A 24,051-nucleotide genomic window follows, 5' to 3' on the forward strand; every position below is an offset into this window, starting at 1 on the left:
CTCGCGAGTTTCGGCCGCCCAATCAGGGCGGACTGTTCGCTGAGCGTTTCAGAGGCGCCGAGTTCGGAATCCGCGCGGGCGACGCCAGGAAGGCAAGCGAGGAGGGTCCTTCGCTTCTGAACCTCGCCATTCGATGTGAGGCGTGTCCCCGTCCATGGGCGCAGCCAGGATTGACTGGGGGGGGCGGGCGGGGGGGGGAATCGAGTTATCTGCCATGCAGTTGGTCATTGAGTTAGGCATTTTTGTTTATTTACTTGTGTTTATTTGGGGGGGGGGTAGCTACGCCCCTGCCCCCGCCCGCCGGGCCTGCTCTGATTACCCGAGGCTCAGCTCAGTCAAGCGCGCCTTAGAGCATGTGCAGTGTGCCGGCGACGAACCTGGGGTTTTGGGGGGCCAGGAAGGGAAGGGCCGGGCGCTTCCTTCCGAGTATGGCGCGCATCTTGCGTCAGGGAGGCAGCAAGAACTGACTGCTCCGATTATGGCATTGAATGGTCGGGGGATGGGGGGGCCAGGGCACACGGAGAAAAAAATAGTTTTATTATTTGTACCCCATCTGACTTGGCTGCCCCAAAAACTTCCCTACACACGGCTGCCTTCATATGTCTTTCTAAAAGTTGTATATTTATCTTCTTGACATCTGATGGGAGGGCGTTCCTGGGGGGGAAATCTGTGGTTGCAAGAAAACAGAAATATACTAATGAGAGGTAACAAAATCCCAGGGTGATGCATGCTCGGAAGGTTTTGTATGCTTCTGGCGGTAATCCATCTTATTATTATTATTATTATTATTATTATTATTATTATTTACAAGTGCACTTGGCTACATTGGCGTTGGGTAGCCAAATACTGTAAAAACTGGTAGAAAGCCTTTATTGGGTAGCAGACATGTACTGAGACTTTTTAATATAATAATGGGTTGGCACTATGGGTTAAACCACAGAGCCTAGGGCTTGCTGATCAGAAGGTTGGCGGTTCGAATCCCCGCAACGGGGTGAGCGCCCATTGCTCGGTCCCTGCTCCTCCCACCTAGCAGTTCGAAAGTATGTCAAAGTGCAAGTAGATAAATAGGTACCGCTATGGTGGGAAGGTAAACGGTGTTTCCGTGCACTGCTCTGGTTCGCCAGAAGTGGCTTAGTCATGCTGGCCACTTGAGCTGTACGCCAGCTCCCTTGGCCAGTAAAGTGAGATGAGCGCCGCAACCCCAGAGTCGTCCGTGACTGGACCTAACTGTTAAGGGTCCCTTTACCTTTACCTTTTACTGGGAACAGTAGAAATGGTAAGGCACACTGCTGCTTCCACCCTGATTTGCCCATATTGGATGACTTGTCCATAATTTGCTGCCACTTTTGGCATTTATACAAAGGGCCTTTGGGTGGGGGGGATCAAGCAGGAGATCACCCTTCCTCTGGAAATTGCTGGGAGATTGCATGCCTTAAGGTAAAGGTAAAGGTACCCCTGCCCGTACGGGCCAGTCTTGACAGACTCTAGGGTTGTGCGCCCATCTCACTCTATAGGCCGGGGGCCAGCGCTGTCCGGAGACACTTCCGGGTCACGTGGCCAGCATGACATCGCTGCTCTGGCGAGCCAGAGCCGCACACTGAAACGCCATTTACCTTCCCGCTAGTAAGCGGTCCCTATTTATCTACTTGCACCCGGGAGTGCTTTCGAACTGCTAGGTTGGCAGGCGCTGGGACCGAACAACGGGAGCGCACCCCGCCATGGGGATTCGAACCGCCGATCTTTCGATCGGCAAGCCCTAGGCACTGAGGCTTTTACCCACAGCGCCACCTGCGTCCCTTATATTGCATGCCTTATAATCCCCCAAATGCTGACCCTCTTCCCCCTGCCCTTTAGCTTGGCATATTAATAGGTGCGATGGCTGCCCTCAGTGAAGAGTTGCAACATCTAGACAGAAGGAGCAAGCAGCTGCTTGAAATGATGACAAGAGCCAATGGGGCAGAAATGCTGAAGGAGACTCTAGTGAAAGAGGAGCAGATGCTCAACAAGCTCTGGGATACTCAAAAGAGCACAGCCCAGCTGCTGAAAGGTACACCTTTCCCTCTAACTGCATGGCAGCAGTTGTGATTGAGTATGTTACTGGGTGTGATACTATGTATCTCTTAATTTTGTTACAGGTGGTGACCATTTAAGAGGCTTTTTAGAGGGTGCTCCCCATTTATGTGATTTTTGCTTATGCACATTGGGGCCTGGAACACCAGTATCTAAATTGTATAAAACAGATAGGGTGTTATTCAGCTAAGTTTTACTCTGCAGTACACCCTTTGAAATTAATGAACATGACTAAGTTAGGTCCATTAATTTCAGTGGGTCTACCCTTAGCAAAACTTAGCAAAACTTAGCTGAATACTAGCCCTCATGTATTGAAACCCTGTATAGACCAGGGTCCCTGCACTTGCTTGGGGTTGGATGAACATTATAGCACCACATGTTCCTAGTCCACTACTGAAGCTTAACTATCAGGTGTTAGTCTGATCATTGCCTACATAGGAACTCCATGGTTGGATTATATATCTTTTGGGTGACTTGCCATGCTCTGAAGTTGGGTGTAATCTCATACTGCATTTCTTAATTAGTCCAAATAGTCCAAATAAAACGTTCCCGATGTTGATCCTTTGTTTATTTTTTAGCAACCTCTGAATTAGTTTAGCAAATGGGTTAGTGCATTGTAGTTCTCTGTGAATTCTTTATTTTCCTGTTGTAATCCAAAGTCCTCAGCAACTCACTTTCGGTTTCCCTTTTTTATATTATTCCATTGAGGATCATTGCCAGAATCGTAGTAAAAATTTCACACAGTCAATTTTGTGATTAAACCATAACAATGGCAATAACAAGATATTCTTTCAATCCTGCTTGCATTTCAAAAATCAGTCTTTCGGGAGAGATTTGCTGAATAAAACAGCAAATATAAAATATATCAAAAGAGGATACAGTGGTGCCACGCAAGACGAACGCCTCGCAAGACGAAAAACTCGCTAGACGAAAGGGTTTTCTGTTTTTCGAGCTGCTTCGCAAGACGAATTTGCCTATGGGCTTGCTTTGCAAGACGAAAAAAATTCTGGGTTTGAATTTCTGTGTGGTGGGTGGCTGGGGGAACAGTTGGGGAGGGGTTTGCAAGAATCTGGAAGCTTGTGTGTGTGTTTTTCTGCATTTTTATGATTTTCTGTGACCATTGGGCCACTCTGCTGTTTTTTTAAAAAAAATTCTGGATTTGAATTTCTGTGTGCTGGGTGGCTGGGGGAACAGTTGGGGAGGGGTTTGCAAGAATCTGGAAGCTTGTGTGTTTTTTTCTGCATTTTTATGATTTTCTGTGACCATTGGGCCACTCTGCTGTTTTTTTTTAAAAAAATCTGGATTTGAATTTCTGTGTGCTGGGTGGCTGGGGGAACAGTTAGGGAGGGGTTTGCAACAGTTGGGGAGGGGCTGGGGGAACAGCTGGGGAGGGGTTTGCAACAGTTGGGGAGGGGCTGGGGGAGCTTTTCAGGCGATGCTTCGAGGTGACTGATTGCACCACCATCACCCTGCGGGAATTCTGGAAGGACCACTTTGACATCGTCACCTGCTTGAAGATGATCACCACGGCCTGGAACGGGATCAGCCAGAGAAATTTGAATTGCGCTTGGCGCAGCCTGTGGCCAGACTGTGTGGCACCAAGTGACTCAGATGCACCAGAGTCAACAGTGGTGCAGGACATTGTTGCCTTGGGGAGGACCATGGGCCTGGAGGTCACAGAGGAGGACATCAGCGAGCTGGTGGAGGAGCACGACCACGAGCTGACCACCCAGGAGCTGGTCGAACTGCAGGCAGAGGCTACGCAGGAGCAGGCCTTGCTGGAAGAGGAGGAAGCAACTGAGGAACGGCTGTCCTCCAAAGAACTGAGGGACATTTGCCTGAAGTGGAAGGATGTGCAGGCTTTTGCACAGCGGCACCACCCTGACAAGCATGTGGCACATGACCTTGTGAACACTTTTGATACGAGGGTCATGTCGCCTTTCAGGGAGGTGCTGAAAAGGCGGATGAAGCAGCAGACCATGGACAGGTTCTTCAGCAAGAAGCAAAGAGTGGAAGAGGAACCTTCTTCGAGTTGTCCCCCAGAGTCTTAGAAAATGTACTGTACACTTTGTTGATTTTAAAATGTTTTTCTGTCATGTTTAGAAACTTAATTTATTGTTCCTTCAATTTTTGAAATGCTCTTTACAGTATGTGTGACTTTAAAGAGCACTTAATAAACTCTTGTTGTACCAAATTTGGCTTTGTTTGGACTTTTTTTGACCATAGGAACACATTAATTGATTTTCAATGCATTCCTATGGGAAACTGTGATTCGCAAGGCGAAAAATTCGCTAGACGAAAAAACTCGCGGAACGAATTAATTTCGTCTTGCGAGGCACCACTGTAATGGAGGCTCACCTCCCCCAATACACTGATCCGATCACAATGAAAGCCCTTCTTCAGGTCGAAACCTTGGTACTCAGTGGCTGATTCAATTAGCAGAATACTTTATCCCTCCTAGTTCAGAGCATGCCTGTTAATTAAGTCCAAATTTCATCTTAAGAACAGGTGCCCTCCACTCATAGCAACAGCTTTGGAGAGTTGCCAAAACACGCAGTGCATTGCACCCAGCGCCCCCTGCCCCCCGCATTCCTTCAAGACAAGCGGCAGGAATTGGATGATCAGCAGGTGGAGCAGCCCCCCCGGCCCTGGGGATTTTTTGGAGGATAATTACTCCCATATTATGCTCAATTAGCTGCACGGAAAGGCTCCGCTGGAATGGGCACAGCCATTCACCATGGCGGACAGACAGGCATTGAATATTTGGCTACTTTGATTGTATTATAATTTGGAATGTTTTAATGTGGTTTTTATTGGATTGTTAAAATGGAAAATTTAATAAATATTTTTTTAAAAAGGAACTCCATGGTTGGAGATAGCTGAATTTTGTTGATTCACAAGTGCATCATGGGAAATGGGGAGAGGAAGGAAGAGAGAAAGGCTGTTTGGAATTTGGTGAAAATGTGGAGCTATGTTCAAAACCTGAACTATTCTGAATCTATTTGCTAGATGGGTAGCTTCCTACCAGCTCTCTTTGGCACTTTGCAGTTTGGTTCTCATCTAGACACTGATCAGGTTAACACGAATCTCATCCTTTCTCTCTAACTCTTGGGTGCTTTTTCTCTTAATGAAATTGGGGTTTATTATAAGGGATACCTAATGTTGGTTTTATAGGGACGCGGGTGGCGCTGTGGGTAAAAGCCTCAGCGCCTAGGGCTTGCCGATCGAAAGGTCGGCGGTTCGAATCCCCGTGGCGGGGTGCGCTCCCGTTGTTCGGTCCCAGCACCTGCCCACCTAGCAGTTTGAAAGCACTCCCGGGTGCAAGTAGATAAATAGGGACCGCTTACTAGCGGGAAGGTAAACGGTGTTTCCGTGTGCGGCTCTGGCTCGCCAGAGCAGCGATGTCACGCTGGCCACGTGACCCGGAAGTGTCTTCGGACAGCGCTGGCCCCCGGCCTCTTAAGTGAGATGGGCGCACAACCCTAGAGTCTGTCAAGACTGGCCCATACGGGCAGGGGTGCCTTTACCTTTACCTTTTAATGTTGGTTTGGCATACTATCCAGTCATTTCAAGTAGTTGTCACCAGTCTCATCTTCCCTTTAATTCTGTCTGTATGCAAATCCGGCAGCTGAGAGATCAATTGGGTACCTGATTAACTTTATTAGGGGCCAAGTCCTCCTACACTTCTGGGAAAAAAATGGCTTGTTTTGCCTTAAGAGTGGTAATTTTAAGGAGAAAAGTTTGAGGGGATGATAAGTAACATTCAGGGGAGCAAACTTTTATCTGACAGAATGCCTTGTTTTAGTAATTATTTTAGCTGTATAATGTATTATAGCTGTATAATGTATTTTGTCCTATGTATCTTGCTTTTTGTAATGGCTTAGGCTACACAAATAATATTCAAATAATATTCATAGCAAAATTAGTATCTGCAGAATTTAGAAAGTTTTTCTCCTCTGTACTCCTCCACCTCTCCCCTCTAAAAGAAATGAAGATTTTTTTTAGACACGTTTACTAAAGGAGGAGGACAGCAAATGTATGAAAAAGGAAGTATCAAAAGAGGAGATGAAGGAATTAAAAACTTGAAGGTGGGAAAATCTCTGGCCCTGATGGATTCTCCGCATCCTTTTGCAAAGCATCTAAGGAACAAACAGTCCCACAGATGGCCACAATATTTTAGCTGGTAATTCACTTCCAAGAACTTGGAAACTTTCAAGAACAGTAGTTATTCCCAAACCTCACCAACTGATCTTTTTGTTAAATCATAGAATCGTAGAGTTGGAAAGGATCTGGAGGGTCTTCTTTAAAAAAAATCTGCATGTTCATGGTCAGTGGGGCTGTGTTTGATTCCAGTGGGGCTTTGCAGAAGCAGTGCAAGTCTCTCAGCTGTAAACCCAAAGTGAAGGAGTATTGGATTTGAAGGAGAGGTGCTTGTCATTAGTAGTAATAATGTTTGTTTGCTGATAAACATTTATAGGCAGCATTTTGTTAAAAATCCCAAAGATAGCAAATATATGTGCAATTATATGTCTGTCTGTCTGTCTATCTCTCTCACACGCAATTTAACACAAAATCAAGTATCTGCAAAAGTAGTACATTCCTGATAGTAGAAATCTGTTAAAAGCAGCTGTCATGAAAGAACAGATGATCCCAAAAGTTTTATGGAAGAGGGTTGCTTTGTACTGCTACCTAAATACCATCAGGAGAACTGAAGTGGGTGCTTTCATAATGTTGGTATCCTATCCTTTCCTTATGACAGATCTCATGACTGCAGAGGAGAAAGTGGCCCTAAAACTTTGCGACAGGGAACAGCAGCTGAATGCAAACCTCCAAAAGCTGCAGAAAATTGAAGACGAATTGCTCCAGGCAAATGAGAAGGCTGCTGAATTGAGGACCAACACCAAATATCCTTCCCCATCTGCATCTGGTGCCAAATCGAAACATCCCCTGGTTGGGGGGTCAATCCCTCAAACATTTCTCCCCTTTTAGAGCATACTACAGATCAGCCAAGGTTTGGTAACTTTTCTGTTTGAAGGTGTCACCCTGGCTCAGCAAGGCAGGGCATGGCTACTCGTGTTTAGCCAGCCGAGTGGATTTAACTTGATTTGTCTGAACTGATATACAGCTGTATTTTTACTTGTATGTCCTTGCTAATTTCTGGTGAGTTATTCACTGTCTCTCCCCCAGAATTGTTGATTTCACCAAGCAGGGGTAACAGCTGTTGTTTTGACGAGGGCAGGACTTCACTTTACCTTTCCCCCAACCTTTCTTATGGGAAGGGACACTGGTGGAAAGTCTCAATCCCTGGTAGCCTCACGAAAAGGACCTTCGATACTGGGGCTTAGGAAGACCTGCCCATGAGATCTCAGGGAGACGCTGTTTCTCAAAGTAGACACCATTGGGCTTGATGAAGCAACTCTTATTTACTCAGGAGTCTCGCTTTTTGAAATCAGATTTCTTAAAGTCGAGTGTGCATCTTAAGTACCCTCAGCTTTCCCTTTCCTCTGTAGATGCTTATATATTTTGGGATGAACAAAATCAAGTCAAGAGACACTTTGCTGAAGGCACCTCAGCCTTGGATTGGGAAACCCGAGGTCTTCCATATGTTATTGGACTCTTGACTCCCATCATCCCCAGCCAGCACAACCAATGGTTAGGGATGATGGGTGTTGTAGTCCAACAATATCTGAAGAACCATAGGTTCCCAATCCCCGGTACAGTCATACCTCGGGTTACAGACGCTTCAGGTTGCATTTTTTCGGGTTAGGGGCCGCCGGAACGGGTTACTTCCAGGTTTTGGCAGTCGCGCATGTGCAGAAGCACTAAATTGCAATTTGCGCATGCGCAGCAGCGCCGAATCGCAACGTGTGCAGACGTGCCGCTGCGGTTTGCGAATGTGCATCCTGCATGGATCATGTTCGCAACCCGAGTGTCCACTGTAGTCCTAATTTTTCCCTCTTGTAAGTTAAGACAGAGGGAGAGAGGCTTATCCAGCTCAGCTGTCCACCACGTGAAGACTCTTTTGCGTCATTGTACTGTGTTATTATTTCTAGTCTGCTCTTTTGTACAGGCAGTCAAGTATATCAGAAAGTTTCATGGCACCTTGTTGCCCTTCTTCAGAGGACAAATAACTATTTCAGAGTAATTTGCCCTTGCTGAAATCAATAGCCCCTGTTGGGTTTGGGGAATGCATCAGTTATTATTCCTTAACTCACTTCATACCGATTTAAGAAAAGAACTGGAGGCTTTGAAAGAAGAAATCAGGCAGAAAGAGAAGAATGCAGATAACGATGCCATTGTGTCCAAATCGGCTATGTAAGTAGAGACCTCCCTCTGCTCCTTTTATTTAAGCCTAGTCTTGTGAATTGGTTAGGGAAAAGGTAGATTATTGTCTCACTTACCCTTTATTAAATGTTTCTTAAAAGCTGCCCAAGCCAGTGACAAGGACCTCTGCTTCTTTTCCCACTGAGTTAGAGGCAGAATGCTACCAGCTGCAGTTTCAAGAACATTTTTAAGTACAAGAAGATTCCTGCTTGTATCCTAAGATGGAGTGATTGTGAGTGGTCTGTACAGAAGTGTTGGCCTAGCATCGTATCCCAGGTCCAGCTATAGATAGTGGCTCAATTCAGACATTTTGATCTCCAGTCTAATGCAACCATGGTTTATTGGACTGGGAATGAGGCATAAGCCTGTGTGTATTCTCTTTGTCCCTTCGTGGCTTCTTCCTTGTCCCGTGACACTGAACTGGTTTAAGGGTTCTATGTAAACCGGAACCCAGTTTTGTTAACATCTCCCTGAGGATTTTGGGTGATGAGCTCAGATAAAACTATCCACTTTTTAATGGCCAGTGGGTGCAATTGGGATATTTCCCCCTACCCACCCTTGAGTAGCCAAGGGACTGAGCCATGAATCAAGAAGTCCTCACATTGTACTTATTTACTTCACCAAACCTTTATTAGGCATTACAGCCCACATTGTATCTTCGCCTCTGCCCCCTCCACTACCGCAACCGAGGAGTAATTAGTGACTTACCTTACAGTGCTCTAAGGATGACAACCAGCTTAGGCTTATGAAGTGCTTTGAACACTTGAAAGCGCTACTCTAAGTAGTATCGTACGTAAGTAGTATTGAGATCACACAGATAGGATTTTTATGTTCAAGGGGCTGTAGTATATATAATGGATCTCAGCCACAGGTGACAGAGTAGGCAATGATCTGATCTGGGAAACTTCATATGTTCAATTTTGTCTTACAGGTATATTGTGCACCTTTATTACCAGATCTGCCGTATTGACTGGGACTACTCCTGTGAGCCAACAATAGTCAAAGGAAGTATCCTTCCGCTGCAGGCAAATAGGGGTTCCTTGCAGGGAGGGGAGACATAATGTTTTTTTCCTTAACCCTTTTTGCCTTCAGTTCATTATGGGCCAGACATTGCTCAGCCTATCAATCTTGACAGCAGCCAACACTCCCGCAGCTTCATCTGCGACTACCTGTGGAACCTTGTGAGCACAGCCTGGTGAAGGAGATGACCCTTGATGTGAATGTACAGTGGCCTATGCCTATTATAGGCGATCAGTGTTTCTTTCCCTGTTGTAACGTATGTCAGAGCTGTAAATAGAGAGCAAGAGGAAATAAACTTTCGTACTAATCGCAAAAAGTTGCTTTATTTGTGTGAGAAGTGTAATTTAAAAACCAGTTCATTTCAAGCCAGTAAGTTTGATGGTAAAAACAAAAACAAAACCAATCGATGCAGGAAGCACCCTGGCCAAGCACTTCTCATGAGGTGGCAATAATTCAAAAGCAGCCAGGGCCCACCTGAAGTCTTTATAGGTCCTGTTCTATGTTTACTTACCTTGCAGAACTATCAGCCACACAAGAGCAAACAGTCTGCCCAGCTTTCTTCCTTTTGCAGTGTTCTGTCAAAATTTACCAGTTTGAATAGGCAGAGAGGGAACTTTAGAAAAATCGAGACTTGAATTTGATGTCAAACTGTCTGTTCAATAAACATTTCAAATAGGCAGGAATGCTCTATTTACAAGGTATTCCCAAGCGTTCCATGCAAAGGAGACCCCCACCCCCAATAATTAGACTATTCCTTGCCCGACCATCACTTGCCAGACATCTGGAAAGAAGGGCACTGGGAACATCAAGCTCTCTTCTGCAATTCTCATAGGCAGGTTCCTTTTTTAGACGATTCCCAATAGTCATACCTCATGTTACGTTTGCTTCATGATACGTTTTTTCAGGTTGCATCCTGGGGTGACCTGGAAGTACCGGAAAGGGTTACTTCCGGGTATCGCCACTCGCGCAGAAGCGCTCAATCACGCTTAGTGCACAAGCGCCAAATCGCGCCGCGCACCTGCGCAGATACGGCGCTTCAGGTTGCAGGCTTTTCATGTTGCGAACGGGCCTCCGGAACGGATCCTGTTCGCAACCAGAGGTACCACTGTACTAGAATGAGGCAGGGTCAATCGTAAATCACCAGATACACTACCCTGATAAAAGCACAGAGCAGGGACAGTTCTTCACAGTCACTGCCCCTCATGGGTGGTTCAAATTCAGTTTTGAAGTTTTGCTCATCCTTGGCACTTTTCCTTGGTCCTGGCAGAACAGAACTTAGCACTAGGCATGTCTTAATACTGAATCTTCTCCCATTTGTTTTCTTTCCTCCATTTGAAAGGAACTGCACTCTCTTAGCAATGGCAGTTCTCATCGCCCTGTTTGCGGCATGGCTCCATGGTGACGGCCACTCCCACCCCACTCCGGCCTGACGTCATGTGGGTCACCTCGGTCCAAGTATCGGTGGTGGGATCATAACATTCAACACTATCCAGGAAGGTGTGACCATCATAGCCACCTGCATGGGGAGAGAGCCAGCAATTAACACACACAAGAAAATCAAGCAACCGTGTCCAACTAATCGCTCCCACCATGCCTGTGCATAGGTAAAAAGGTAAAGGACCCCATGATGGTTAAATCTAAGGTGACTATGCAGTTGTGGTGCTCATCTTGCTTTCAGGCCGAGGGAGCTGGCGTTTGTCCACAGACAGCTTTCCGGGTCATGTGGCCAGTATGACTAAACCACTTCTGGCCCAATGGGACACTGATGGAAGCCAGAGCGCATGGAAACACCGTTTACCTTCCCACCACAGTGGTACCTATCTATCTGCTTGCACTGGCGTGCTTTCAAATTGCTGGGTTGGCAGAAGCTGGGACAGAGCAACGGGAGCTCACCCCGTTGGGATTTGAACTGCTAACCTTCCGATCGGCAAACCCAAGAGACTCAGTGGTTTTAGACCACAGCACCAGTAGACTTGTGTTAGTCCAATAGCTGCGACACCCCCATATTGGCTTGGAAGAACCCCGGGAACAGCATAGGGGAGATGATTTCATCAGGCAAGCTGATGGAGCAATCTGTTTAGCCCCACACTGAATTCGTCCCAGTGTCTTTATCCACCATACATATGGTCATATTCTCTTTTAAAAATATAGATACACTGGGGGGGGGGTGAGAGCTATGCTAACCCTGCCCTCGGCAGCCATTTGTTCTTTTGCCACCTCCCTCCCAGCAGAGAGCTACCCTGGCCAAGCTTACCCAAGACGTAGATCTTGCCCTGGTGCACAGTGACCCCTAGCGCACTCCGGCGGTGGCTCATGGGTGCCGCAAAGGACCAGGTGCCCGCTTCCACATCGTAACGCTCCACGCTGTTGAGTTGTAGTGTGCCATCAAAGCCCCCCATGGCATAAATGCAGTTATTGAGTGCACAAACCCCTGTGGGAGGAAGCAGCTGTGTTAAAGACAGACTAGCCTGACCCCAACTCATCCCACCGTATTCAGAGGCCCCACAGATATTTACGCAGTGTCTCATTTCAAGCAGTACGTGTGAAGTCTTTTGGCCTACCTAATGAAGCATGAGGCACTGTTTCCCAGAGTACCCCCCCCCCAATTTTTGCATGGCAATCAGCAATAAGGAGACCAAGACTTCGCTAACCTATCGCCAGTAGGAGACGGCTGCATTACTATTGCACAGGCCTTTGCACCAGGAGGGCCGGCCCATCAGCAAAACAAATGGGGCTGTGAGTGCCATGCGCTGCAGCTGCACTTCAGCCTCTAGCCTGGGGTGGGGCACCAGATGTTTTTAGACTACAAGGCCCATTGTCCTCAACCATTCACCATGCTGGTTGGAACTGATGGGAGCTGGAGTCCGGCATCATCTGGCAGGCCACAGGTTTCTCCACCTGAGCTTTAGCTCATCACTGGGAGCTGCTGCCAGGACCATATAACCTAAAGGACCTACATTGGCTCCCAGTACATTTCCGAGCACACAATTCAAAGTGTTGGTCCTGACCTTGAAAGCCCTAAATGGCCTCAGAAACAGGTCCAGCGAGGGCCTTCTGGCAATCCCCTCGCTGCGAGAAGCGAGGCTACAGGGAAGCAGGCACAGGGCCTTCTCCGTAATGGCACCCTCCCTGTGGAACTCTCCCCCATTAGATGTCAAGGAGATAAAGACTTAAACAACTTTTCAAAGACATCTGAAGGCAGCCCTGCAGAGGGAAGTTACTGATGTTTGATTCTGTTTTTAATATTTTTAGGGAGCTGCCTAGAGTGGCTGGGACAACTCAGTTAGATGGATGGCCTAATAATAATAATAATAATAATAATAATAATAATAATAATAATACCACTACTACTAACTAACACCACTGTCAATCTAGGATTCCCATTCAGTACAAGAGCAGTTGGGAAATTCAAAGAGTAAAACCAAATTGATCCCTCGACCCAGGCAGCACCCATGGCCAGATGAAAGCGAAGGGAGCGCACCTCCAATCTCAGCGCAACCAGCAGAGAAAAGACAGCCTTGGTGAAGGTTCTGGGACACAGGAACCCAATTCCTTTCCATCGCCCCACTTACCTGCTCCACTCCGGATGGTATTCATTGGGGCAATCATCTCCCACGTGTCCCGCTCAGGGTAATAGCACTCCACTGAACTGTGGCGGCAATTGCCATCAAAGCCCCCCACCGCGTACAAGAGACGGTTCAGCACAGCCACCCCGACACCAATGCGACGGGTGAGCATGGGCGCCACTAACTGCCACTCGTCCCGCTCTGGCTCGTACCTGGAGGAAGAGAGGGGAGGAGACGCCTCAGGGCATGTCGACAATGTGTGCGCATGAGAAAGGGGCTCAGGCTAGTACAGAGTTAAGCAACTGCACGGAGGGGGGCACCAAATCTTGGCTGCATTTCACACCTGTTCAGCTTCAAATAAGCAGCTGCCACTACCATCTTGTTCCTAGGGCCTCCTCCAAAAGGCCACAGTCAAACAACAGCCGATGAGCAGAGCCAAAACGCCTCCCCAAAACTCAAGCGAAGATTGTTAACAGTCAGCACAGAACTAGATACCTGGCTTCCATCTGAAGAGAAGATTGAAACCCTCCTGGTTTCAAAGGAGCAAGGAAATAACTGAAAGGCAAATTTCTGTTCCTGGACAATTCACCAGAGGCCTCTCTGCTGACACCACCTCCTTTTTCAGGGGTGCCTGAACAGCCTTAGTCTCTAGAAACCTGCACTCCACACACCGCCACCCCTCCTTCTGGTCCTACTTTAAAAGTCATAGCCAAGGCTGGCTGTGTATCTGGCACTCTTGCTCAAAACTTGGGTTTTAGAGCGCATTCTGTTTTTTCCTTTTTTGAAAAAGGAAGGATCATTGGCCACGTGACCAACCTGGGTGAGGCACTGTGCAGAAAGAGCGACAGGAAACAAGTGAATTTTGCTCCTGACTCAAGAGGGGAACCACCTGCAGCCTGTTTACTGTCCTCTGACCTCTATGCTGTCTGAAATAGGACAATCAAAATGGCCGCTATTTCCTCACTCTTGGGTATCTCGTGCTGGTTCCCCGACGCCTCAGATCGAGGGAAGTAGGTTTGCAGGTACTTTCTTCCAGGTCAGGGCAGAGTTCCAGGGCTTCCTTTGTGGTTCTTTCAGTTATCAGCAATTCTGAAGCCAAGCCACTTCCTGCCCCCCCCCAATAACCTTCCTGTTGACTTTTCTTCACTTGCAGGCACCTGGGAGAAAAAGGGCACCCAGGCAACCCTGTTGCCTTTGCAATGAGGTCATCAAATTGCCATCAGCTTTGAGTTGTGCATGCTGCTGGCACAGACAGCAGCCTCCTGAGAACCCACAGGCCCTTGCCACCCACCCAGTACCTGTGCAGGGGAGAGTCCCAGACAGGCAGATGCCCTGGACTAGGGATGGGGGACCTTCATACGTCCAGACATTGATGGACTGCAATCACCCTCATCTGTGACCGCTGGCCAGGAGTTGGGAGTCCAGCAACGTATGAAGGGCCACAGAGCTCCCCATCCCTCCCTAGACTCAGCCCCCTTTCCTGTCTGGGTCATATTCATGGGCGTAGCCAGGATTTTTGTTAGGGGAAGGCAGAACGTGGTTGGGGGGCAGAACCAGCGTGATTGGTCAGGTAAGCATTTCTACTGTTTTACTTGATCTAGGGAGAGAGCTGCCCTCCTCCGGCTACACCCATGGCTATATTTCCTTAAAGGATAATCTGTAGGGAGCCACATGCTGGGGGGTGGGGTGGGGCCAAAACCAGGTGTAAGCAGGGCCTGCGCGAAAGGTGGGTCCTTTCTTTTCGACATCACCTTCCCTTTCCCTCCCTCTCCCCACCAGGCTGCCCAAGAATGGGCAGAACACTCTTGCCAGAGGTCTGAACTGACAGCCTTCCCATTCCTGCAATCTTCTCTCCCTTTCAGCTCCTCCCCATCCCTCCCAAGTGTATCTGTCCCTTTCCAAAAGTGCCACGGTGGGGGCAGAAGGTGCCCAATTTAAAGAGCACCAAAGGTAAAGCCACAGCTGTAAAGGAAGAAGCAGGAACACACACACACACACAGCCCAGCTGTGATTGTTCCTCTGCAGCCTTGGATTTGCTGCTCTGAAGCAAAGTACCGTATTTTTCGCTCTGTAAGACGCACACAACCATAAGATGCACCTAGTCTTAGAGGAGGAGGAGAAGAAAAAAATTTCTCTCCCTCTCTGCGCAGCGCCCCTTCAGCGAAGCGACAGGAGAAGCGGAGCCCCTTCCATTTCTCCTCCCGCTTTGCTGAAGGGGCACAGCGCAGAGAAGGAAAGCTGCGCAGCGCCTCTCCAGCGAAGCGAAGCCAGGAGAGCAAGAGGGATCAGTGCGCACTGATCCCTCTTGCTCTCCTGGCTTGAGGGATAGTTACCCGAAGCCTCCGGAGCGCAGCGGGGGCACTCCTGCTGCGCTCCGGAGGCTTCACATTGCTTTCGCTGAAGCCACGGAGCCTGCATTCGCTCCATAAGACTCACACACACTCCCCCTTACTTTTTAGGAGGGGAAAAGTGCGTCTTATAGAGCGAAAAATACGGTACTCTTGCAGGGCCCTGTTTCGCACCCAGCCCTTACCTCTCCACGCTGTTGTGATGGTTGCTCCCGAAAGATCCGCCCACCGCATAGATCATGCCGTCAATCACCCCCACGCCAATCCGGTTGCGTGCCACGCTCATAGGAGTGCAAGGAGACCACTGGTTCGTCATGGGGTTATAGCAGTCAATGGCGCTGGAGTCCATGTTGCCGTCGTGGGAGTTGTTCCTCCCGCCCACCGCGTAGAAGAGTCCGCTCACCACGCAGCTGGCCAGGCCGCTGCGGGGCACCTCCAGGTCAGCCAGTCGAATCCAGGAGCCATCGCAAGGGTTGTAGGCCTCCAGGTAACTGAGAGACCGGTGGTAGTAGCCGCCCGCCGTGTAGATGAGCTGCCCCACTTTGGGTGCCCGGCAAGACACATCCTTGGTGGGCTTGTGCAGGGTGAGGTCCTGGAAGATCTTGGCCAGGTAGTCCTTGCAGCGCGAGTCCGACTTGAGGATCTCGCACTTCTGCAGCTGCATCTGGAGGAAGTGAGGGGTGAGCGAGTGGCAGCGCACGGCCTTGAGCAGCGCCTGGACGTAGAGCCGCCTGTTCTCGCAGTCGTACTTCACCCAGTTGATGCAGGCGTGGAAGACTTCCGACTCGCAACGCACGTTCAGCTCATCCCTGCTGATCAGCGTCACCAGCTGGCAATGCGAGAGGTTGAAGAATTCATCCTGCTTGGAAACCTGCAAGGGGGGGGGGGCAGAGAGAGACCCAGGACATGACAGCCAAACTCTGCAGGAGACGTTTTGCAGATTCGCTAGAGCCCTTCAACACACGACACTTTCCTTGACTGCTCTGCAAGGGGGAGCAAAGTGCCTTCTGGTGCTATGGTGAGACCACAATGAGTGGTGCAGGAGAAGACCAAGTTTAGAGCACCCTTCTCTCTCTCCTCTCCACCCCACTCCTCAGCCAAATAAAAGAGTTCTGGGGTGGGGGGGGTGGGGCATGAGATTTCGGAGGCTCTCAGATGAGCAAGGGGCTGCATGAGAGATTACTATATTTTTTACTCCCTAAGACGTACTTTTTAACTCCTAAAAAGTAAGGGAAAATATCTGTGTGTCTTATGGAGTGAATGCATGGTCCCTGGAGCCAAATTCACCATCAGATCACATAGCATGTCCATGGCTACAGCCTGCACCAAAAAAAGTACACACCTGCTGTTTCATGGGGCCACAATGGCGCAAAAACATGGTTACAAAGCACAGATTCACATGGATCCTCAGGATTTTTGCATTGGGTCACCCCAAATTCACCATCAGATCACATAGCATGTCTGTGGCCACAGCACGAACCACAAAAAATCAAACATCCACTGTTTTGTTCAGAATATTTATTTTCTTGTTTTCCTCCTCTAAAAACTAGGTGCGTCTTATGGTCGTGTGCGTCTTATGGAGCGAAAAATACGGTATGTTACAAAGCTCCTTGGCTGCTGGCGGTGGTTTTATGGAACTAGCCTTTGTTCCAAGGCCTCTTGATACTGGAGTTGCTAAAAGGACTGCAAGAGCATTCCTAGGAAGTGAAGGAGCAGATCCTACCATTACTGACCACTCTGCTGGGCCATCTGCCTGAGATAACTCTTAGAAGGCAATGGTGAAGCTGTTGCCGTCTTTGCTGTATCACTGCTTGAGCTGAGTCACCACGATAGCAATGGGCTCATCAGCACATTTGCCAGCATCACTTACGGGGTCGGGTGGCTGCTCCCAAGCACATCAGATGAATGCTGAGGAGTAAATTAGATTCAGCCTGCAAGGAGTAATACTCCCCCAACTTTTTTAATTTAGTGGGAGTTCACTTTCCACAACCAGGGACCAGGAGGACCATAAGCAGAATCTGAAAAATGTACAGAGACTTTTGGCATATTTTCTTGGATTGTTTACATCTGAGAAACCAGCCCATCTCTGACATGGCTCTTCTTTTATTTGGATTTTAATCAAGTACTTCTTTCACCTTTAAGGTGTGAGAGAGATGGAAAGTTTCTTATATTTGATCCCAGACATAAGAAACCAAGGACCCACATTTCCCGGGTGGCAGCTTAAGTCAGCAACAAAGATTTTAACTCCCCAGTCCTTGCGTCCGTTAGAACAGTGTTCCCCAACCTTGGGCCTCCAGCTGTTTTTGGACTACAATTCCCATCATCCTTGACCACTGCTCTTGGTAGCTAGGGATGATGGGAGTTGTAGTCCAAAAACAGCTGGAGGCCCAAGGTTGGGGAACACTGTGTTAGAAGGGTTACAAGTTGGGCTGTTGGAAGGCGGTTTCTATCAACTCAGGCCTTATAGTGGAAATGCATATGCTAGAAATAGTAGCATAAATGCTTACACCTATTTAACAACACACTTTTGGGTTATCCTAAGCACAGAGGTGTTCCATCTTCATCACATCTACAAGACCAGTAGTACAGAAATGTTTCTGTACAGTCTTTATGTTCTTTAAGGTAAAGGTAAAGGGACCCCTGACCATTAGGTCCAGTTGTGGCCGACTCTGGGGTTGCGGTGCACATCTTGCTTTATTGGCCGAAGGAGCCGGCGTACAGCTTCCGGGTCATGTGGCCAGCATGACTAAGTCGCTTCTGGCGAACCAGAGCAGCACACGGAAACGCCGTTTACCTTCCCGCTGGAGTGGTACCGATTTATCTACTTGCACTTTGACGTGCTTTGGAACTGCTAGGTTGGCAGGAGCAGGGATTGAGCAATGGGAGCTCCCCCCGTCGCGGGGTTTTGAACCGCTGACCTTCTGATTGGCAAGTCCTAGGCTCAGTGGTTTAACACACAGCACCACCCGCGTCCCTTATGTTCTTTAAATGTTCTTAAATATTTAACATTTACTTCTTACTCAAAGAGAACCTACCAAATTCTTACCCTCATGAGCTCTCCCGAGGCATTTGCCTGAACTTGTGAGAGTTAAGACTTATGCAGAGGGGCAGGAGCTCCTCTCAGACCTTTGTGTGTTGAGTGCAAAGGGGACCTCTAAGCACTTTCCGCTGAATATGTGCAGAAGTCTTGGCACAATGGGGAATCCTGATAAGGCAGGCTTCCAGATCCTGCAGAGGCTTCGAAATGCATTCACTGGAAGCAGCCGTGAGACCTTCGTGCCCAACATGCAAAGGCCAGGAGGAGCCAGCGTGTTGGGTGACCTCCACTGAGAGGGGAGCTTGACTGTGCTCCTAGGGAAAGAAGCACTGGGCTGCTTTGCACCCAGAAGGTCCCCGGAATCTATGGGGAGAGACAGGAGAAGATCCTGTCTGAAACCCTGGAGAACTGCGGCCCGTCCATGCAGACAATGCTGAGAAATAAATGAATGGTTGGAATCAGTACAAGGCAACTGCCAATGTTCCTTTCCCCTCTATAAACTTTTCACCATTGCAGCTTTAGGCAAATCCCTGTAGAGCATCAGTCTTCACAGAACTTCCCGTAGGAGCCAACATCTTCTTGCAAAAAGAAGAGAAATTTTAGAACTGGGGGAGGATCTACATATCTGGTTAAGAATAAAGGCTGTGTAAACAGCACTTGCATGTGGCAATGGCACCAGGTTCAGAAGCAATGGCGTTAGAAAGTCCTTTAAGAAATGGCCTGCCTGCACACCCCAAGTTTTGGGGAGGGATAAGCTTGTTCCTGCTGCCACTAAGTGCTCTCAACCTACATAACTATTTCTCCTTCCTTCCCTTTTCTGTTGAGCCAGGCTTTGGCCTCTCAGTTATGAGACCCTGTTGTCACAAACAAGAACATGTGCAGCACCACATTTCCACACCAAGTTTGGAAAACGGGCAGAATGCAGGGGTGGCGACAGAATTCCGCTTCTCACGAGTTTAAGGCGTCTGAAAGGAGACTCCCTAGTGGTTGTAGAGCTGGAATATGACAGCATGGAGGCACTGCTTAGTGAATTTCAAGGAGGTGGGGAGTGTTCCTCCATGATGAGGAGTAGCAGACTACAGTGGTACCTCTGGTTAAGTACTTAATTCGTTCCGGAGGTCCGTTCTTAATCTGAGACTGTTCTTAACCTGAAGCACCACTTTAGCTAACGGGGCCTCCTGCTGCCACCGGGTTGCCAGAGCACGATTTCTGTTCTCATCCTGAAGCAAAGTTCTTAACCTGAGGTACTATTTCAGGGTTAGTGGTGTCTGTACCCTGAAGCGTATGTAACCCGAGGTACCACTGTACATGACAAAAGGCAGCCCAATTCATATTCCTCCTGGAGCAGGAGCAGCAGAACTTCTCTCGTGCGACCAGACATTCCCCCCCACCCAGACCATTCCACCCTGATGCTGAAAAGGCCTGCCCTCCATGCCCCCCCACCTCTGCATGGGCACTCACCTCCCCAAAATTCATGTAGATGTATTCCCGCGCCCGCTGGTGCAGCTCGGTACAGCCAATCTGCTCGGCGAAGTTGGCGATGCCAATGGCATTGCTGGGGTCCAGCTGCTGGGCCAGGAAGGTGCAGCAAGCTTTGACCACGCTGTCGATCTGGTACATGACGGCCCCGTTCATGACGTGCAGGACGCATTTCTCGCCCACCGAGATGGAGGCCGTGTAGGCAAACTCGATGAGCCTCTCCATCACTTTGGGGTGGACGCCCTCGATGGGCACAATCTCCATGCCCTGCTCCCGTAGTCCCATGGTGAACATGGCCTTGAAGACGGGGCTGGAGGAGGCCAGCACTACCTTGTGGGCCTGGAAGTCGGCCGGGGGCATGTTCTTGTACTTGACCCGCAAGGTGACGTCGCAGAGCTGCTGGCTCAAGCGCAGCTGATTCATTATGCTGAAGGCTTGCTTGGTGTGGTCCTCCAGCGTGTAGCTGAAGGTGTGGTTGCCATTGTGCGAGGGAGTCACCTCCGCCTTGCACTCTGGGGAGTACATCACAGTTGCAGCCGCACACTCATCGCACGAAGGAACAGAGGAAGAAGCAGTGGTGGCGCAAGCGGCCAGGCAGCTGTCTACAGGGCCCCTGCAAGCAGCCAGATCTCTGCACCTGCACAAAGGACAGAGAAGCCGAGAGGTCTGGTTAGGTGAGGTGTTGAGCCACGGGGAACATCTCCCTCTTCAGGTTTCCATCCACTTCTTCCTCAGCCTTTTCAGTTTCGGCAAAGGAAAGTCCCAAGTATGAGGAAGCTTTTTCATTTAGGAAAAATATAGGTGAGTCAAAGAGAGTATCTCTCACTTGGAGCTCCATATCCAAAGTCCTCCTTTGACAGAGGACGTCCTATGCAGCTCTCATGCAATTCTCTCAGATTAGCAAGACGCGGGTGGCGCTGTGGGTTAAACCACAGAGCCTAGGCCTTGCCGATCGGCCAATAAAGCGAGATAAGCACCGCAACCCCCGAGTCGGTCACGACTGGACCTAATGGTCAGGGGTCCCTTTACCTTTACCTTACTATGGACCCCCTTCCCTTCTCTAGGAGACCCATGCCAGAGGCTAACTGAAGCTCATGCATACTTCTTGTGCCCTCAGTGGACCATTCCATCCAAGGACACCATTCTGAGTGTTTTTTCTCTGTTCCGTCATTCAGTGTTTAATCTCTTACAAATACTAATGTCATTATTACATGGATGAGAATGTGTTCGCGCTAAGAATGCACTCTAGAGGACACAAACATAAAGGTCCCTGAACAGCCAACCTCAAATTGTGAGTTACCCAGCAGTATAGATATAGCTTCCACACCAAGGCAAACTGTGCGCTGTGCTCCCCCTGCCCCAAATCTTGTCATCTTCATCATCACTTCTTGCTACAGATATAGCTCCCCCCAGTTTCAAAGTGCTTTGCGCACAGCAAACTTACAACAGCCTTGTGAGGTGTGCCTTTCTTACTAGCTCAAGATTGCAGAGGGCCGGAGGAAGGCGCACAGGAGCTAAGGCCAAGGGAGGGGGGTTTGGCTACAGTGCTCACATTCAGGTACCCTCAGGAATCTGCCATGGGTCCCTGTGCACCAGCAGAACTGGCTGCTGATGCTGGACCTGGGACCCCCGTTCAGGCGGCCGGGTGTGCAACAGGCAACCAGTTCTGTTATATGCAGTGCCCCCTGACCTCACACAGCTCTGGGGTGCTGTAGTGATATTGGGAAATCTTAGCAGGTTAAAACCTTGGCTCATGCAAGAGAAGAGCATTATGGGAGAGCCAAAGAAGCCATAGAATGCTGGGAATGGATATCTAGGTCTAATCGCAGACTTTCTGTCTTTAAAAGTGTGAACTGGTCATCTCCTTCCTACAGGAAAGTGTTTTTCTAGCTGATTTGTGGTTCTTGACACCTGGCAATCTGGGACGCAGATTCAGAGTGAGAGGGTTATCTGGCTAACTCAAAGAATCTGGTTTGTCTTTGGGAATGCTTCAATCTTCAAGGCCTTTTGATAAACAGGATTCAGCTGTCGAGTCTCCTAACAAGCCTGAGTTATTGTTCCTCCATTGGCGAATTGTTAATTAATCTAAGGGACTGATTGGTTCCTAAGTTTTGAAGCCACGTGGGTCCAAGAGGGATAAAACCTTCGGAAACTAACTTGCAATTCGCAGACCCTTTGGCAGCCCACCTTGCCATGCGGAGGGCCTGATGCCCAGAGGTGCAGAATCAGCCAAGAACTACTTTGAAACTATTATGCTTGCACTTCTGTTCTTGTTGTGAGTATAGTTAGTCATATTAAATAATGTTTTTATTTTCTGTTTGGGATTTCTAAGAGATGTGCCAATTTTTATGTTCTGCATAACCTTTCTTTTTAATAAATTTGGAAAAAGGAATTTTTTCCTTTGTCTTTTGTGTCTTTCTGCTGGGGAAGCTGAACTAGTACCCACTCCACTTGGTCGACTACCAGAGCCTGTTGGATTTCTGTCTGTGTTACTAAAGTCCAGTAACGACTGAAGAGTAATCTTTCTCCTTGGGTTACTTTTGGGGACTGTCCTGGAAACAGGGAGGTGGTGCCAGCAAACTACTGTTCTGTTTTGTTTTGAAATAGCTTTCATGTCTCTCTTCCTGCCGGATTTGGAGGACGTGTTGGAGAAGTGCAGAGCGTGCACAAATGCTACAGGTGCTGTCAGGAGTTAAGAAATTGAGATGCATTCATCCACCTCTTCCCCCCTCCAAACTGACTGATTCATTCATTTCCCCTGTGGGAAATAAACAGGGCAGACAACTTGCGGTCCTGCTGCTCCCACTAGATGACGTCACCAGCAGGGCAAGCCCAATGGCAGACGGGTGCTGCTGGATCTGGCCCCAAATGGCTCACCCAAGGTAGAGGAGCGAGATAACAGGAAGCCAGCTTTCTGTGCCATATTTCGCTTTGAAAGAAACAAGCCCTCCTTCCGCTGCCCAGGCCTGGTTGTTTGTGGGGATTTTCTCCCCACGAGTTCTGCAACCTCTGTAGGAAGGAGCCCACATACTCCATTGCCCCAGGTGATTAGGAGCAGGATAGAAGGGGAGGGCTTGGCATAGTTGCTGAAACACCTCAGAAGGGACGGATTTCCTACAAGAGAAAAGCAGCTCACTGGAGGAGGAAATTGTGCAAACCGTGTGTAACCCCCTCCCTGCTTCCTTAGCAGAGACAGCGCTGCGTGCAAAATAGATATGCACCAAATGGTGAGAGCACACCACTCTCCATTCGTGGCTGGCAACCAGTTCTTCATATCTATGGGGGAAGCAGTATTTTCTCCCTCTGCGAGTTCCCTCAAGCAAAACCAGAGGTTCGTCCACACTTCCATTAGGCATGCGTCCTCTTTCGTCCGGGATGCGGGTGGCACTGGGGGTTAAACCACAGAGCCTAGGATTTGCCGATCAGAAGGTCGGCGGTTCAAATCCCTGCGACGGGGTGAGCTCCCATTGCTCAGTCCCTGCTCCTGACTACCTAGCAGTTTGAAAGCACGTCAAAGTGCAAGTAGATAAATAGGGACCGCTCTGGCGGAAAGGTAAACGGCATTTCCGTGTTCTGCTGGCCACATGACCCGGAAGCTGTCTGCGGACAAACGCCGGCTCCCTCGGCCTATAGAGCGAGATGAGCATGCAACCCCAAAGTCGGTCATGCCTGGACCTAATGGTCAGGGGTCTCTTTACCTTTACCTTTTTTGTCCCACTGCTTCCCCTAGGAAAACCCGCTGTTTACCGATGAGTGGAACAAACATCAATTGGGTTTTCTGCGCTCTGACGTTTGTTCCGATTCAGCAGTAAAACCATGGGTTTTCTGGGGAAAGCGGTGCGACCAAAAAAACAAAAAACCGTCTTGGAGCCGTGTCTAGAAATCAAGGGAAAGTGTGGATGAACCCCAGAGAACAAGCAAAAGCTTCCCTTTAACCTGCCGGCCCCCATGCCCTTGATATACTGTCTCCATAATGCTCCTCAGCTGACTGTTTACTAGCCTTTGCCCGGTCTCACCTCCCAGGAGAGAAGAGCCAAGAGTTACTGTTCTCACCAAGAACTGAATGTGGGTGGGGAAAGAGGCAGTTCAGAAGGAAGGGGTCAATGTGTGTACAGTGGTACCTCAGGTAAAGTAGTTAATTCGTTCCAGAGGTCCGTACTTAACCTGAAACTGTTCTTAACCTGAAGCACCACTTTAGCTAATGGGG

The 24,051-nt window shown here is 48.8% G+C and overlaps 2 protein-coding genes across 3 annotated transcripts in view; one reads left to right on the forward strand and one right to left on the reverse strand.

Moving 5' to 3' along the window:
* On the forward strand, nucleotides 1-9,730 carry SPC24 (SPC24 component of NDC80 kinetochore complex). 2 transcript variants are annotated; one of them, XM_053370596.1, is made up of 6 exons: nucleotides 1-92; nucleotides 1,855-2,047; nucleotides 6,830-6,974; nucleotides 8,293-8,385; nucleotides 9,326-9,402; nucleotides 9,487-9,730. In XM_053370596.1, exons 2-6 carry the CDS (start codon nucleotides 1,876-1,878, stop codon nucleotides 9,591-9,593), a joined length of 594 nt encoding a protein of 197 aa, XP_053226571.1. In that variant the 5' UTR covers nucleotides 1-92; nucleotides 1,855-1,875; the 3' UTR covers nucleotides 9,594-9,730. The 2 variants fall into 2 exon arrangements, with proteins under 2 accessions (XP_053226571.1, XP_053226570.1); XM_053370595.1 differs by having other exon boundaries at nucleotides 14-135.
* The window catches only part of KEAP1 (kelch like ECH associated protein 1), a 19,485-nt gene continuing 5,152 nt past the window's right edge, over nucleotides 9,719-24,051 (reverse strand). Inside the window, exons 2-6 of the mRNA XM_053370593.1 lie at nucleotides 19,827-20,481; nucleotides 15,514-16,199; nucleotides 12,987-13,192; nucleotides 11,669-11,845; nucleotides 9,719-10,930 (exon numbers count right to left, since the gene is read on the reverse strand). Coding sequence (XP_053226568.1) covers nucleotides 10,767-10,930; nucleotides 11,669-11,845; nucleotides 12,987-13,192; nucleotides 15,514-16,199; nucleotides 19,827-20,369 — 1,776 coding nt within the window. The 5' untranslated portion in view covers nucleotides 20,370-20,481 and the 3' untranslated portion in view covers nucleotides 9,719-10,766. The remainder of the gene's footprint in view (nucleotides 10,931-11,668; nucleotides 11,846-12,986; nucleotides 13,193-15,513; nucleotides 16,200-19,826; nucleotides 20,482-24,051) is intronic.

Source organism: Podarcis raffonei, chromosome 17 (genome assembly GCF_027172205.1).
Source record: "Podarcis raffonei isolate rPodRaf1 chromosome 17, rPodRaf1.pri, whole genome shotgun sequence".
NCBI classification, from domain to species: domain Eukaryota; kingdom Metazoa; phylum Chordata; class Lepidosauria; order Squamata; family Lacertidae; genus Podarcis; species Podarcis raffonei.

Excerpts from the sequence above, each read along its gene's own strand:
- SPC24 (XM_053370596.1), top strand. The coding sequence starts at position 1,876 with ATGGCTGCCCTCAGTGAAGAGTTGCAACATCTAGACAGAAGGAGCAAG. Across the intron at positions 2,048-6,829 it reads CACAGCCCAGCTGCTGAAAG|ATCTCATGACTGCAGAGGAG; the intron begins GTACACCTTTCC and ends TCCTTATGACAG. Across the intron at positions 8,386-9,325 it reads ATTGTGTCCAAATCGGCTAT|GTATATTGTGCACCTTTATT; the intron begins GTAAGTAGAGAC and ends TTTGTCTTACAG.